This window comes from Hirundo rustica, chromosome 1 (assembly GCF_015227805.2).
Source record: "Hirundo rustica isolate bHirRus1 chromosome 1, bHirRus1.pri.v3, whole genome shotgun sequence".
Classification (NCBI taxonomy): domain Eukaryota; kingdom Metazoa; phylum Chordata; class Aves; order Passeriformes; family Hirundinidae; genus Hirundo; species Hirundo rustica.
Window position 1 is genome coordinate 34536956 of NC_053450.1, and position 18163 is coordinate 34555118.

The 18163-nt window shown below is 37.9% G+C and overlaps 1 protein-coding gene across 2 annotated transcripts in view; it reads right to left on the minus strand.

Annotated features, from left to right (window-relative positions):
- Window positions 1–18163, minus strand: part of PREX2 (phosphatidylinositol-3,4,5-trisphosphate dependent Rac exchange factor 2) — a 177466-nt gene that overhangs the window by 22430 nt on the left and 136873 nt on the right. For both annotated transcript variants that reach the window (XM_040058544.2, XM_040058553.2), the window contains exons 37-38: window positions 9787–9853; window positions 7594–7784 (exon numbers count right to left, since the gene is read on the minus strand). In XM_040058544.2, the coding sequence (XP_039914478.1) occupies window positions 7594–7784; window positions 9787–9853 (258 nt within the window). The remainder of the gene's footprint in view (window positions 1–7593; window positions 7785–9786; window positions 9854–18163) is intronic.

Sequence of the window (18163 nt, forward strand, 5' to 3'; positions counted from 1 at the left end):
TTTCCTGCTGTCATTTAACTTAATATGCATAGAAGCAATATTATTTAAGTCAGTGCATGCAGTAATTAAAAATTTAAAAGATTTACTTGTCAAAGTAAATCACTCTGGGGTAAACATTTTTGGGGGCAATTGTCTATAATTAATAGTGATGACTGGGTAATATGCATTGATTCTGATGAACAACCTGAAGAAGAACACAGACACCATAAAACTAAAAAGAAAGACAAATGTTGTTCAGGACAATAAAAAATAGGTGTACAAAGTATAGGCAGGTCTAATTTAAGATTCTCCCACAAGCTCTAAGATGTTCTCATTGTGGGAATATGTCTCCATTCAAGGAAACAGAAGCTTGCATTCTCTATGCCTGTATACTGAAACTGCTGAACAGCATTGCTTTTCAACAGAGATAAATTTGGCCAGCCATTAAGTATTAGAGAGAAAAATTAGCATGAAGTTCATACACCAAACTACAATACTGTATTTCATAATTACAGTAAACTCTGCTGAAATTCAGGATCTAGTTTTAGTCCCTTTATGAACCTTTGAGAAGCTGAGATGCTGCCAGTGTGGAAAGGCCACTACTTTAAAATCAGTTTTGGATGGAACCCATCGACTGAAGGCCGATCCAACATATAGAAAGACATTATTATGCATATGAAGTGTATTTATTCCACTCTGAATCAAAAACAACACTTCAAAAAGTAACTGTCTGTGGAACATACACCATCACCACACAGAGCGGGCATGTGCAGCCCATATTAAAGGGATTTTCTGCCTTTTATCCATTAACCATCAGCATGCAGGTGTTTCAATCACAAAAGGCACCACTGTGGTTACGTAGTTGTGTAAACCTCAGAACAGAGGTATCCCAACTCCCTTATCAGGCATACATCCACCATATTACAACAGGATAATCAAACCCAGCTCTACCAGATATTTTCAGACAAAAAAATACTTTTCTGACCCACTGAAGTAGATGGCATGAACTTATCAAGCCAGAGAATCAGTCTTAGGAGGTAAGTATTCATAAGTCATACATCAGACCTATCCTTGGTTAATTAATTCTTTTCTAAGTTACAAGCATATTTTTATCTGGAGTACTTGGTTCAATATTAGTAATTTTTAATAATGAAGTATGAAACACAAAGGACCTTGTAGAATTCCCCACGAGACTAGACGGCCACCGATGGCAAAAGTAACAGAGTCTGGCTCTCTGGCACCGGCTTGGATATTACAGCTTTTATTCTCAAGTCCTGCTCTGCTTGCTGGAGACCTTTCCCGATGACTCGCCAATGCCAGAGAGCCCTGGCCCCTCCCCTGTCGGGGCTTTTTCCCCAGGGGGCAGGGCCCAGAGGCAGGGCCCAGAGGCACCACCCAACAAGGAAGAAGTGGGAAGGGAACAGAGTTAGGTTACATTTCAGTGTGGGGGATGGGCACTGCTGGGCAAGGACAGATCACATGATACATAGAAAAAACATTACAAATCCGATGAAATATAAACCCAATTAGTGCACTGCAACAGGACATCATATTGATTTTTTTTTTTTTTCTGTAGATTGAAAGATTATTGTCATCCAAGCTATTTCCAGAAATATATTTAACTATTCTACCTCTTTTAAAACAGAGATTTTCAAAGAAAAATTAGGCAGAGAAAAAAAGAGCACTTCTTTTCACTGCACATCATCTGTCAGTGTTAAAAAACTGCAGGAAGCATTTTTTCACAATCATTTTTCCTGTAAGATCTTCACACTTCTAGTCAGCTGCAAGGAAGAATTTTCACTATTAAATATTTTTTGCTCAATGAGAGAACAGCACTTCCAAAAATTTTAATTATTCCATGCCTTTTATTTACTCATTTTCCAGCATACTTGCTAAAATAAACACAATCTAAAAGCATCTGAAGCCCCAGCTTTGGTCATTATCTTTCATTCTGTGCAGAAAGTCTTTCCATTAATGGCTTCTTCCTCTGTAAGCAAGCAAGTAAATCTGGTAAAAAAATTGCAATTTACTTTTTGTCTTGTAATAATTCAGGCTATTAACTTACCTCTCTTTTTGCCAAAAAATTAAAGCAGATCTGGTTAAGTTTTTAATATCAGATTGTCAGAGGTCCTATTTCATTTTTATTGTATAGTAGAAGATTTTGCATGAAAACCACCAGTTTAAAAGACCTGGACTGCAGATAAGGCAATCATGCAGGAACTGAAGCATGAAAGGATGAGAGCACAGTAATAGCACTGCGTGTCAACCCTGCTACTAAATATCCATAATGTTAAAAGATGATCAAATAGAAAAAAACCCACACCTTGAAATCCATACTAGTAACAACTTAGATCAATCTTTTCTGTCTCACTGCATTTAATTCACTTCTCTGCATTTTCAGATTGCATTTAAAAAAAAATAGTGTCTCAGAATTTAAAATATGCAAGAGAACAGTAAGACTATAATCTATCCTGTACATGTATTGGATATACTAGAGGTGACAAAGCAAAGATGTACCAGATTGCCCATGAAAGAGAAATATAGAGCAAAATAAAAAATTTGGAACAGTAGGAAAAGTATAGCACTATTTGTGCTAAATGTCTTGCTTATTTTATTCTAAGACTCACATTTTGAAATTCTCGTGTTTCAATTTTTTTTAGCTGGTTTTAGGTAGTAACCAGTACAGAATGTAATACTCTATTATCCTAAATTTTTTTACACAAAGAGAAATTTGTTTATGCCTCAGTGGGTATGGTATCATAAAAATACACTAATTGTAAACAGACATAACATAACTACCATTCAAAAAATAGAAGAGAATCCTGACTAAATGGGAAGGCAGCAGGACTGAAAGCCCAGGACTAAAACCAGAAGGCTGGAGAAGGGTATGGATCGGTTTTTCAGTCTGTGCTCATCCGTCTCCTGAAAGCAGTCCCATCGATCCCCGAAAGCTTTCTTACTGGGGAATTGATAGCCTAAATACAGCTGCAAAACTCCAAAGATTTTCCTCGCAGCATGCACTCATTGAGCTCAGAACTAAATTCTTACAGGAAAATTTCTGAATCTAAAAGGAAGAATTCTTATGATAGAATGTCAAAAATACAAATTTGGAGTACCTATTTTTCACCTTGTTTCACTCGATTCACAGAAAGGCAGCTGGCTGTGATGGACAGCTTATGGTGCTACTCTGCCTCACAGTGTGGAAGATGAAGCAGGTTTAGCTGGATTGCAGGACCACTGCCAGCTACAGGAGACAGCATAATCAACACTTGGCAAAACCTGCCTCATCCTTCAGCCAAGTGTCTGCCAGCCAGAACCCCACTGCTTGAAGGATGGTAACGCTAAGGAGAGAATTTCTGTAGGGGAAATTAAAATTCAGAAAAGAAAATAAAACTGTGATTTTTCTGGGTTTCATCAAGATTATAGAAGATTTTTCCCTTGATCCTCCAGGAAACACAAAAATTTAAATAAACTTGGGATTTGTTTCATTTGGATGTTTTAAATTATTCCTTTGAGCCTGTAAGGATGATGGTCCCTGAACAGACTTCTGCAGCTGCTGCACCTAATTTCATTTTGGCACAGAAAGAGACTAGGACATGCCTGTGCAGTGCAGTCTTGCTCTTCTCCCTCTAGCAGGAGCTAGAATCATGATTCAATAAAATTTAAAAGTGCCTTTCATCACCTGCATTTGTACAGACTGATTACAACTTCAAACAGAATGAACACAAGCAAAGAAAACGGAACATTGTTTACAGGGTGACAGCTGGCTGGCAGGCAGAAATATAATTATGACTGATTAAAAAAAGGTGAAATAAAAATACAAACTATTGATTTCTCAAACTAATTTAGAGCTCTGTTCCTCTTGTTGATCAACAAGGCATTTTCGCTTATCCAAGGGGAGGTTTGTAGCACTCATACTTCGCTTAGGACAGTGAAGGTTAAAGGGACTTATCTTCCCCCACCCTTGGTTTTCTGGTGCTCAAAAAGTATTTGAAAAGAACTGCTGTCTGAAATAGATATAGGATTGCAGGCTGTGATGTAAATTGGTAAACATATTGTCATAATAAAAATCAAAGAAAAGCAATCACTAGCAATTCAAAATCCCTAGCATTATCTTGGATATAGGGATGAAAGTATGAACTCTGTCAAGCTGTTTTAGCCTAGTGCAGCGTAAAAAGCAATTTAATATGGATCACAGAGAAGTCAGAAACCAAGGCACTGCTGATCCAGAGATCAGCAATCACTGTCAAAGCAGTGAAAGCTGCTGTTTCATAGTTCTTGGCCTCTTCTGCATTCGACTGTCACTCAGCGCCTCCCTTACAAGCTACCTGGGACTTGCTTCTGCTTAGTAGGAGCCGTGCCAGAACCTCCCCCTACTCCCTTGTCACCCCATGACATCTAAATTGAGAGAACACAGAAAGGGCTCTCCAGTCAGTTCAGTAAGAGATGAATACATTGAGTGAGGTATATATATATATATTTAATTCTATTAAATGTATTTAAACTTTGATAGATTAATGTCTTGCTCACGTCCCACTCCCCATGAACAAAAGGAAGGTGTTGATGAGTAGAGCACCCTGTACTCTTCCAGAGATTCTCAGACATTCACTCCCTTAAAGACCAATCAAAGAAACTCAGTTAAAATTAGGGCTTTTAAAAAGAAAGTATGGGGGAGCCTTGCTCCAAGTTGAGCTTCATTTTTAAGCTGGAAAGACTGAAAAATGAGATTTTCAAAATTTAATCTGCAAGAAAAATTCACATCTTTCCCCCATCCATTAATCTAGTAGCATCTGTAGATAACACCAGTTTTCAACTCATTTAATATCTGCGGCCTAGTGTTAAAAAACAGTAATGAGTCATTGATCTGGGCCAACAAAATGTGAAATTCTGCAACTGAACGCAATCATGGACTTCACAGTATTTAGTTTCTAAGAAAACAGGAAGCCAGACACACTGCTGGATACAACCAGAGATAAATATCCCCTCTAACTGAAAATCAGTAGCTTGAGCTTTAAAGAGCTAGATAACAAGCTAAGGGACACTATTTCACAACATTATCCACCCTGATTAAACACTACTCCAACAAACAGAATTTAGCCTTCAAGACTGCAAGCATAAAACAAAATCCTCTGTGTCTATTGGACTTGATCACATCCAGCACCTCTTTCTTCTTTTCTTCCTCACAGGATTTTGTGCTGCTGCAAGACTGTCTCACTCTGAGAGCAACAAGGACTGTAGGTCCACAAAAACACTCCAAAATTTAGCACTAGAAATTCTGGGCACAAAATTCACTGAGCAAACCTACTAGCCAGAGACAAAGCAAGTTTTCCAACTGAGCAAAAGCAATTTCAGAACGTCAAAACCCAAAACCCACTTAGTACTGAACTGTAGGATGTGTTCTAGGGAGACCAGAAAGAGAAAACATGAAGTGACTTTATATGACTCCAAATGCTAAGGAAAAACTTCTTCATCCATCCAGTTTGCATGTGCAGCAGTAATTTCAGGAAATGGTTATTAAAAAACTTTCTTGCTTTTAACCACTTAAAGGGACTTACTCCCCCAAGAAGAGTCAATTAATCCTTTCTTTTCTCTAAATACATGAGTTTTCTTCTGAACTTCTGGGTACAAACCGCTGAGTACCTATACAAATTCTCACCTACCCCATTCATTTTGCCTGGAGAGCCTATCTTGAAATATTTCTGATAATGCCAAGAGCTGATGTTTCTTTCTCTGAACAGATGGTAGCCACAAAGGCAACATTAATTCACAAATGAATTAGCAGCATCTTTTATCAAAACTCAAATGGACTCACTGTAAAGCAGAACTAGTCATGCTTTAGAGAAAAGTATCTTGCACCTTTATGTAAATAGACGATGATGACATCCTTTAACATCTAGACAGAAACCCATACATAACACTTCTAAATCTCATTCCCTTGTTCCTAATACAGTCTTTAAAACCAGTATGTTTGTTTTCTAATTTTTTGTGAATTTTAAATACACTAACATAGACATTTTAGGAGTTTTTACCTTTGAATTAGCCCTAGTTTGAGCAGAAATTTGATGACTAATTAATTTTCATCTTAGAACAGCTCATGTTCAGATTTAAGCAAACCACTTTTTATTCAGTTACCAAATTACTCTGAATAATTTGTGACCCACACACCACAGGGCAATAGTTTATTTGGGCAGTTCTGACTTTAGCCTTAAACTACCAGAATTTTTGGCACAAATGTACTGATAAATTCATGAAATGGTGATCAAACCCAGAGGCAGTCTTTTTCACCCATCAAGAATTATGCCTACAGTCTTTTCTGATCATGTAAGACACGAAACTGAAAGCAAGACAAAGAGAAAAGCTGTATAGCCTCATGGTCTTCTGAAACAACAGTGTTCATGACAGCCCATGCTCTATAGCATCTTCATATGATATAGTGACTAGTGTTACATAACAAAGCTTTTTCCTGCTATTCCCTAACATTAAGGACAGTATAGAGTATGCCATATACACTTGTATCATTGACAGAGAGTAACACAAATACTCTGTTGCCAACTCTCAAATGGTAAACACTGTCTTTATACAACTTTTTTTTTTTTTTTGGCTGTATATGAAGCTTTTCCTTTTTTTCATGCATGATAATCTGCATTGCAGCTTATGGTGCAATTGCTTTTTTTCTTCTCCCTTCCTTAAAATTCTTTGAAAGAAAGGATATTACTTAAAATGAGGAGAAAGTAATGCTCATTCTAACACAAGCTGTTGGTAACAAAGACTGTTAAAATAAGGACTTGCATAGATCAGAAACTTAGCAGCATTTAACACACTTCTACCCCAATCTACAGTTTGGAATTCTTATGAAAAGAGCATATTTTTAGTATCAGATTATTTGTTATGTTAATTCTTTTCTTTGTTGGGGCTTTTCCTGCTCTCCAGTTTTGGTCTTTGCGGTTTTGGTACACTGTCCCAAAAAATTGTAATCTGCCCAGCTGGAGTATAAATATATTGCTGCCTGTGACAAATATGATTAAGTACTAGAGAGCTCTGTGTTGATGCCATATGTATATATTTGTCTATTAAAATCTCTTAGGGTTGATGAAAAAGTTCAGTTGATTATAGGTCAGTCTATTTTTTTGTATTGTATTAAACTCATCAACTGTCCTTTAGGCTGAACCTCTTGTTATCAGAAGGTGTACCTGCAAAAATGCGTATGTCTTATGTTTCATCTTTCTTAAATCAAACTCTAGTATTATTCCCTGTACCATACAAAGTAAATACAAATTTCAGCATTTCTTGCCTGTATTAGGAGTTCAGTATCATACGTATTATTCATCTAGGCAACAATCTTCTTTTGACTTCAGCATTTAAGATTTCTGCCTTTTACCGACTCGAATAAGGAACAATCTCATTTAAACTGCACAAACCAAAAAAAATTGTACTGTTCATTTCTGTCAGTCACTGCAAACACAGTTCTAGAATTTCACCACAGATCTTTCAAGCGCACTCACTATTTCATGTAAGATATTTAGTGTAAGACCCATCTCTAAAACAGCAGCAGTCTCCAACCTGCAATGACGGAGCGACAGACTGCAACAAAAGGAGGGGGAAAAATTGTCATACCGGTGAACTCCGCTGTTGCACATGATGATGTGACAAGCTCCAAGCCTGCTACAGAGTTCCGACGCCACCGAGAGCAGTCCAACGCCGGAAGCGCTGCACGCGGTGTAGGCACAGGCAGCCGTGCGCTTGGATCGGATGAAGGAGCCTATGAGCCGGTAAAGCTCCTCCAAGCAATTGAGAGGCCTCATCAGCTGCAGGAGAGGAAAAGAGAGGTATTTGAATGTTTGCTCCTGAGAGCACATGAAATGCTCTAACAGAGTAGGTCATCAGAGATGCAGGTAGAACACCAGGTCTGGCTGAGAAAGCCAAATTCCATTACATAAATACAAAACACAGGGTCTTCTGTTACAGGACATATGACAACCTTCTAAAGCTTTTCAGTTCTTCCCATCACTGACTGTTTCATTACCAGTCTTGCCTACAGAACTGTTTTTCATGTCAATAGACTTGACTAACCCATGGGTGGTGCATCCATTAACAGACTGGGAAAGAAAGGGAAGCCATAAAGAGGCAACCAACAACCTACACAGGAAAATACCAAGACTTGTTACTTGACTTGCTAAGAAAATCAGCTTACGTTTATGACAACACTGTCCTTTATTTATCAAATGTCTAGTTCCTAATCCTGACTAACAACATTAAAAAATAGAAATGAACAGATGTGACAAAAACATATTACAAAGCAAGAACAGTTAACTTCGTACCAAGACTTAAAATAATCCCAGCATTACTGTACTAAGAATGAATGAAGTAAAGAAGGCAGCTTTCAAGTGCAAAGCTTATGTCAGAAGAGAAGCCTTCAAAAGTGGTCTAGCAATGAAAACTAGTATCTCATGGTGTTTTGTATAAATGAGATGTTCACAACAGAAATTTTCAGACCACCTAATTCCAAATTCCCACTCTTCTTTATTTCAGAAACACTTAAAGATTCCAACAAACCCCCATGCTACTCAAGGAATTAATCTCTTGAAAGACAGATTAATTCCCTAAAGACAGTTTTAATTAGTTAGAGAAATGGCCGCCTCACTTGGTCCCATGATAGTTACTTCATTGAAAAGCACAGATGTCACGAAAATCAGCTATAACAAAAAGCATATTTAAACCTGGGTGCAAACAGATTCAACTTGGTTTAGGTCTGACTGGTTTAACTGGCATCTGTCTGAATTGATTTTAGCTAGTGTTACCTACTTACACAGAGCTACAGACAAAAAAGTGAAAGGCACAGCCAAAAATGGGTCATGCACTCACTCTTGGCTTGCTCCATCTGCAAAATAAATGCATGAGCTTAACCTAGCATCCCTTGGTCAGATGTGGATTATGAGATACTTTTCTCTTGCCCTTGAACTTTTTGCTGAAATACATAGGGAACAGGTTTAGGGATAACAAGCACTTCCCTCACAGATAAACATCCCCTCCTGCACTTGTGACTGCTAGGCAAGCTGCTGACTCCCCAAGGAAGGAGTGGCAAATGTCCTTCTCCCCTCATGTGCAGTCCTGAATGGATCCAGGAATTACCAGTCTGTTAACACTGGTGCTGGATGGTACTGACATGAAATTTCAGTCTGTCATAGGGCTCAGCTGATGAGCACTGTTATTTCTCAAGCCACAGTAGTTCAACCACTTTTGCAGGCAAGACCCCAGGAATTTCCTTACTCCCCCTACTGGGGTGCAATACGGGAATTAACTCGCCAACAAGAGAAGAGAGCATTAAATTAATTTTTATAGCCCCTGGGATCTCTCAGCCACAGAGGTTTAAAGACAGATGAAAGCATTTGAAGAAAGCCTAAATGAGAAGATTCAGAGGAAAACTCTGAGCAGGATGCTGAAGTAGTATTTAATTTGGAACAGCACTTCCAGCTTTCAGAACAAAGGATTTCTGCCTGCACCTGTCTTCCCCTACCCCACATGCTCCTAGGACAGTTGTATTGCTCTGAGAGCACAGTGAAAAAGGAAAGTAATGATTCCTCTTCTCAAACACAGATAACCTCCAGCCCCACCATTTAATACAGAACCACAGGGCACCACCTACCCCAAAAGACATAGGTGGGACAAAACGCTGCAGGAGAGCTCCTCCTTTCCCTGCCCCTCTCCTCCCAGCTTTAAACAATTCAATTTATGATGGAATAAAGAAAGTCTCAGTAACATAGTGCATAACATGCAGAGCTTAATTAGGCACTTAATATTTTTATTTACCTTATCTATATAAGCTGCCTTAGATGTTGAATTTGGAGGCAAGTTTGACTTGTCCAGGTAGAATGCCCTGAAAGAACAAACAGATAGAGTAAGGTAAAAACTAATTGTTTCAAGTCCTGAACCAAATTTCTACAAGAGACTATTCTTAGACACCATACTAAGGTTGGAGAGTTTTTTACCTTAAAGTAAGAGAGGGTCAAGGATCAATACAGTAATAAACAGTCACTATAACTCTTTCTTTTAAAGTAATAAGGAACATACTTTGTTCTGAGACAAAAACAGTCCCTCTGCTCTTTGACAGTATAGTGCAACATTTTAACATCTAGTTATCAGGGGAAAAAAAAAAAGGATCTGAAAGCAATTTTAAACAAAGCTACCCATGAAAAGGTCTGTGGCAACTGTATAGATTTTAAGAGTGGCTTTGGGAAAACTGGCATACAAACAGTGCCTGATCTTCACATTTTACAAGCTTTTTGTTATATTTGCTGTATATAAGTGCAGTAATGTAAATCAGAATCCCCAACATGAAACATAGTACTGACAGAGGAAATATATACATGTTCATAATATAGACAGAAACAAAAAAGCAGAAACCCTACAGTGGACAAATATGCATTATATATGTCTTCTTCAATACAGGAACCCTAGAGGAATTTTTGTTTTAACTTTCCAACTTATAAGCAACTTAATTGCTCACCACAGAGGAGCTATCATTAAACACAGGTAGAGTAAATATCGTATATATCTTTGTGATAAGATCACAGGTTTTACTGTCTCTTCAGCAACACTTTTTTAAGTCTGCCCTGCCACAAAAGTGAAGTTGGACCAGATGATCTTTAAAGGTCATCTAACCCAAACCATTCCACGTTTCTCTGATCACAAACTCATTCTTCTGGTTGTAAGGCTCCTAAAATCTCCTGTGGCAGCTGAAAGTAGAACTATTTGATAGGCCTCCCTACCTACCAGTGCGAACCAGGCAACAGCTACTAATACAAACTCTGGGCAACATTTAAATGAAACAGAACAAGAGAAGCCCAACTGAAATGTGGAACATACAGGAAAAAAAAAAAAAAAAAAAAAAAAAAGATTCTCTAGAGACAACCTTAAGGTATCACTGTGATCTAGCTCCACAGTGTGTGCTCAAGGCACAGATCTGGCTAAAGGTCATAAGTGAGCCACAACCCAGGCTGGAACTGAGGGGTTTGGCAGCCAAATTTCAGTTGCCCTATAATATGGGATAGAAAAAAGAAAAAAGAAAAAAAAAAAAAAAGGAAAAAAAATGGTCTCCTCATAACTTAACTCTTAAACAAGAGGATCAGTTGGATCCTGCAGTCATTAAAGCTTGATTCATGCAGGACACAAGGTTAAAAATTTCTCCCCTTCTTATTTTATGATTTCATCTAGAAGAGAAGTTATATTGTTGCACACTTGCTGGGCAGGGGTGCAGACCGCAGATCTGAATATCCGTTACTCTTCAATAATCTGGAATAATTGAGCTGATTAAAACCTCCATCCATCTTTTATTTGTTTGTAGTTTGCAGTTTTGAAAAACAACTTCTCTCAAATTTAAGGTTTGAATACATTCCCTCAGAAAGCACAGCAAAGATAATCTAGTTTTGTTATTCCATTAAGCCTGCTGCATGATCCACAATGCACTCTGTGCAAAGGATGCTGGACACTACTGAAAGGAAAAGAGGTTTGCAGAGAAAATTACTCATAAATCATTTTGAGTGGCCACAGCACATAAACGCTACCTCAGCAGCAACAGACCAACCTTTCTTTCTTAGCAAAGCTACAAAACAAAGCCTCATCCCGCTCTGCACTGAACACTATCAGACTGAAAGCCTACACTGCTTTTTCTTGCCATACAATAGGAAAATCTGCTTCATTCAGAGCCTGTTCAGCAATCCCATCTCTTTGGATTGTTATTCCAGCAAATTCAGATGCATTAAATGGAACCAGAAACCAAATATGGAACAGTACACTAATTAATGGAGTACATGGAAAATAATTAACTCAGGATATAAAATGAAGCAACATAGACGCTAGAATGGGATATATGATTATAGGAATTACTCCATTAATTCAGGCAATTATTCATTAACCTAAAAAAAAACCAAACAAAATATCAACTATACGCAACATTCATTTTAAATATCAAAATATCCTATTACAGCTGAAACTATTCCTTCCCCATCAGATAACACTCCCAGATGTTTCTCAAGTGCTTTATTTTATTGCTTTTCATAAAAACTGTCTTCAGTATTTTACAGAACATGACAACCTGTGGACAGCACATAAATTTCCAAAGCACTTCACTTAATTACTAAATGCTTGTTAAGGTCCTTAATAATATTTTATGGGAAAAGTTAATGGCAATCTTGGCATGGTGCCCAATTTGGACAATATTTTCTAATCCATTTGAAATGAACCAGAATGAAATCATAGCTCTTTGTCTCCAAATGTGATGTTAGTTTAGCTTTTAAAGCCTTGCAATTTCTCTAAGATCCAGCAGAAAAGCTTTCCTTTAAAAAAGAAAAGGTAGATAATCCAATACACAATAAATCTACTGAGGATTGTTGCTGTGTTCAACTTTTGTAGGATATCCCTATACAGCAATGTCAAATAATAGGGACAAGTATCTCAGGGAAAACTAACACCTGGATAAGGTAACAAACATCTTAGCGTTCAAAAAGAAAAATCTCTCACAAGATAAATCCTTTCCCAAGATGTCTTCCCAGAACCTGAGTACAAAGGAAATGCAAAAGTACTGATGTTTCCTTAGTGAAGCATTTTACAGGGTACCCTCCAAAACTGACACAGACATGTATAAAATCCTGAACATTGAAATTTTGCAAATAGAACCCTAAGATTTCAGACCTGCAGAGACACACATTCCTGAGTAACTTCGAACAGAAAGATAATTCAAGCCAATCCGAGTGTTTAGTCTTATTCTGTTTCTAGTGCCAGTAAGCCCATAGGATTATCCTAGGTATTGCTAATCTTTTCTTCAAAACACAAGGATAGAAAAGAAATAATTGGAGAGGAGGAGGTAACTGGGTTATGGCAATAAATACCACCAAGTTGATGGTTCTGCTCTAGAAAGATTCTCCTTTGATGTTATAGCGCAGAAGAATTTATTTATATTTTTTATTTCCACATCCCTGTGGCAAACATATAAATTAATTCCTACTGTCCTCAACAGAAGCATGGAACTGGATCTTAGTTCTACAAGACTTTTTTATCCCTCGGTCACAAGATATTCAAGATGATGTAGAAAATCACAGTCAGAAACCTGAGAAAGAACACATCAGAACAGAGGCGTGGAGTAGGGAAGTGTGGGAGCCCCTAATTATTTTCTTCAGTTCAAACTAAAAAGCACATATTTATTACCCAGATAAACAGCATCTCTGAATTTTTGATCTATGTGCACACATACTTTTGTATTTCTTGAATAACAATTCTACGTTCTGACATCTAGTTTTTAGCTACACAAGTGAATGTGTGTATAATGTTTATATATATGTACATTTGTAAATACATTTATATACATATAAAATATATGTAAAAAATATTTTTTCTGTAGTAAATGTATCCATTTTCTATTATAGAAAATTATTTCATGTATTCTTTTCACTAAATGGCAAATCTCAATAAATGATAAATTACCAAGTATAATTACATTCTTAACCCATGCTAAGACGCAGAAATTTTAAATCATGTCTCCTAGCATCTGTCAGTAATGCAATTCTATGTATGGTGTCACCAGCATCCTTAGTAGTTACAGAAAGGTTTAATTTTAACACTTGAAAAGCTTCACAACTCTACCAAGGTCTTAACTTGTCAAAGAGCACATACAGTAATACTTTGACCTCTCACAACTATTGTGAAAACGAAAGTGCAGAACGGAAACTTTCAGTACCATGTGGCTCTAATAGTGTGTAACATATTTCAGGAGTAAGCAACTCAGTAAGCCTTACCCTTTGTTAAGGTCCTAACACCCTTGTACTCAGCACTGGTGAGGACACACCTTGAATTCTGTGTTCAGTTTTGGGGCCCTCACTGCGAGGAAGACCTTGAGGTGCTGGACCGTGCCCAGAGAAGGGCAATGAAGATGGAGAAAGGCCAGGAGCACAAGTCTAACAAGGAGCAGTTAAGGGAGCTGGGAAAAGTTGAGGGAGGTGGGACAGGTTGCCCAGGTTCAGTGACTATCCCTGAAGGTATTCAAAAGATGTGTAGATATGGCATCCAAGCTCAAGGACATGGTTTAGTGGTGGACTTGGCAGTGTTGGGTTAACAGTTGGACTACACCTCCGAGATGGACTCCATCTTTTGCAAACCTAAATAATTCTATGATTCCTGGCTTACTCCGATCACAAAGTGGCAAACCAACGTTTGTCAGTCTCTACTGATGTCATGGCTTAGGAATGATATTCTCCAATTTAGTCGTTCTTCTGAAACCACTCTAAGCCATGCACCATTACTCACTCCCCCTTCCTCTGCAGCTGGTTGGAGAGGAGAATTCGAGGCACAAAAGCTAAAGATCACAGGTTGAGATCAGAACAATTTACAAGAAACAGCAGTGGTGCAAGAAAACAAACAGCGAGAACAACAATATTAATGACAAAAGTATACAAAAGAGAGAGTGGTTCCCCAACAAAAATGCTCTCTGGGGAGCTTACAATCCGACCACAGCCACCCTGATTGCCCCCTCTGGCTCAGGACCAGCACCACATTTACTCCGCCAGAACGAACCTCTTCTCCTTGGAAGAGACTCCCTTCCCCTGCCCTTGGCAATGATGTAGGTGCTAGCCATGTCCCTCCTGGCTAATGCAAAAATTAACCCTGTTCTGGCTGGACACAGGACAACTATTATTTCCCTCTTCTGTGGGAAATAGCACAGGCTTTGTTGAAGGGAATGTGACTGATGAGACAAGAAAAATACACAGAAAAGAGAAAAAAGTTAATCAGGTTTAGAAATGCATTTAAATACTTACAAGTGGGGAGGGATATTAAGAAAATTTCAAGAAATGAAACTTAAGGACTTCCTCGGCAAGCAACTGCTTTAGTGGATCAGACTGGGAGTTCACTAGCAGGGACACAGACTTTCAACTCTTGAAAACCAAATTCCCATGAAACTAGACTCGTTAACTAAGGGGAGGAATCTTCACAATGCTCCTCATTTTCTTGCAAGACTGCAGCATCTGGTTAAACTACTGACTGGTCTCCCACCAATTTAAACTATCTTCAGCCTGTGAGTAAGGTATGTTGAGCAATTGCCACCAGAATGAGCACAAGTATCTGAGGTAGAAACAGAGGAGGATGCTTGCTATCGAAGCAGGTCTTTCACAGCCGTACACTTAAACCTTTGTAAACACAAAAGCAGAGGATAACATAAATGTGAGCATAGAAATGTGAAGACAAAGTCATGGATGACAAAAAAAAAAAAGGAAAAAAAATCCACTGCTCTATGTAACACTGCCCATTTTTCACCTGTTTTCCGGAATTTTGCCTCCAGTGTCTCTACCTACATCCAAGAGCACTTGAAACCATCCTATTTGTGATGTGAAAGAGAAGTTCTTTGACCACAGACCACTTACAGCTGCCCTCCTGCTTCTCCCATCGCTATCAAAGCAGCCAAATCCGCACTGAACCAAATAATGCTTAGTAATTGCTTCCACATTTGTCTTTCAGACAATGGATGTCTCTGTTTTAGCTCCTGATATTCCAGACGTGGAATACACTGTTAAAAGAGACAGCATGCCAAATATTCATCAGGTGGTTAGGGTTTTGACTACTAGGCTTAGGCTGGACTCCTATCAGTGACCAGGAGTGAAAGAAAAGGCTCCACCTCTGATCACTGCAGATACACATTCTCTGTGTTTGCAGCAGATAAAGAAAGCAGGATGAACCCGATTTTCACCTCAGTGAGCTAAGAGTCAGTACATATAACCTACCAAGACTCATAATTTTCAATTACAGAACACTACCAATAATAAATACCGATCCTATTCTGTCAAAAGTCTAAAGAAACAATTAATTTACATTCACAGAATGAGCACAGCATGGAAAACGGAAAAAAAAAAATCCCAAAGCTAAATTGAAGCCATCTGGCAGTATCTTTTAGACCAGCTAGAAAAATTTAATTTACTTTTCCCAGGATCTCTCTATTCTTTCTCTGGTCTTGCTTCACTTACATGCAATGAATCTTAATTTCTGTTCTATCTGAAGTAATTCTCACTAAGTTCATCACGAGACAAACTTAGCTATTATTTTTTTGTTATATCTTTTATACTGAATGCTTAATTTTCAATTTCTCTTTCAAAAAGATTCTGCTTTTAGAGAGTTATGTCACAAATTTCTAAACATTTAGAACCAAATCTTAAAAATCTAAGATTTCCAATGTTTATAGTAATATAAAATACAGGATAAATTTGTCTGTGTAGTATTGCAGTCCAGCTTTACTGCTCCTGTTTAGAACACAAAGCAGTGTATCAAAAAGGTAGTATTGAACAAAGGAGAGCAGTTTTTCAATATGATTTAGAAACATCTCACTGTAACAAAAAGAAAATATTATCAGAGAATCACTCTCTGAAACCCATAACACTCCTCACATCACTCTTCTGAATTTGATGGCAATGACAGAAACTGTTAGTTGTTCATTAACATGTCACCCACCAAACTGAACAGACATGAAGGAAAGACCTGTCATAGGACAAGAGCAGCACAAGGACAAGCACCATAAGTTTCTTTACCACTCGAGCATTTGCTTTGGAAAAGCTTTCCCCTGGAAACAGTGGGGCAAGGAGTCTGTCAGCCTTAAGGTGGATTTTAATGTATTTACTACAAGAATTGATATACCATCTAGCCTTCTGAAAATGCAGGTATTGCCTTGAGGCTTCATCATTTTGTTTCTGAGACAAACAACTTCTTTCTTTCACAGTAATTAACTACCTTTAAGTGGGTACATCTTTTATGTCATTGTAACTCATTTATAGCAAAGCAACTATTAGAGAATTTTAGTTCAGCCTGAAGCCATGAGTGCCATCACATCTATTTTCTGCCTGGACTAAATTATACTGGATACAGAAAACATCGTCCTGCCACGAAGCCTGCAGCTTGAGAGGCTGTTGTGTGTGCATACCTGTGTGCATAAATAAAAAAGATGTTAAGTTCCTCAGATAGTTTTTGTTCCATGTTTGCAGATATTCTAGGGGCAGAAATAGTTTCCTTTTCTTATCTTTCTGAAAATTAAAAGAAACAAGAAAACCCCAAAACAGGAAAACCTAATGAATTGCAACATCCCTGAAAAAATAATTCAGTTAAATTTGCCATTGCTCTGTGGAGGATTACTTATGACATAAAATAAATACAGGAGGCCTCAGACAGAAAAAATGTTTGAAGTTACATTGTAAATGAAACTCTTTTAAATGACAAATATTACATTCATTGTAATCAGATGTTCAGTGTAATGAGGGTAGTTAGCTAAATCATTTGTCATTAGATTCACTGATTGTAATTGCTTCCTTAGCATAACAGACTTGTATTTACCTCCTAAAATGACATCCAAGAAACCAGCAACATAGGGAGAAAAAACCCAACACAAAACCAAGAAAACTCAAAACAATTTCCACTTTTTTCCCTTTACTGCTTGCTTTAGTTTTTCTTCCATTACGGCTGTACACCAGACTACAGAAGTAGCTGCCAATAACCCTGGACACAGCTGACTTCAAAGAATAGTTCCAAATCACACAGAATGGTAGGCAGGAAGGAAGGAACATTTTTTTCCAGACTGTCTTTCTCTATTGATGCACAGGCAAGTTAATTACTACACAGCGGTAATTAGCACCCACACCAGTGGTGGGGATGTACAGCAATCCTCAGCTGTCTTTCCCACAGCATGATCCTATCTTTGGAGTAAAGAACTGGGTCACCATATAATCAGAGGTGTCACAAGAAAGTGCCATGCTGAGGATAAGAGAAAATTAATGGAAAAGTAGAACTCTCCTGACCTCACCTTCATCTATTATTTTTCTCATTTCCTCTGTAGGTTCCCAATCCTAGACATCATAACATCAGAAAACAGATTTTGAAAGTGTATAGATGTCTAAATGCAAGCATACATTTCTGAAGAAGCATTAAAAATGTTCATCTATCTAAAAGCCATTAATTTCTCTAATTTCTTATTAGCTAAAAATTATCTGCATAGACAGTTTTGGAATCCAAGCACATACACTGATGTGCAGTTTTCAGCACCTACAGATCGCCATCGTTTGCTCTTGCAGTAAACAATGAAAAGGAAGCACACTGCAGAGACACAGAAGCTGGAAGTAGACTTGGTACAGCCACAGCCCTGCACCCTGCTGAATGACCTGTG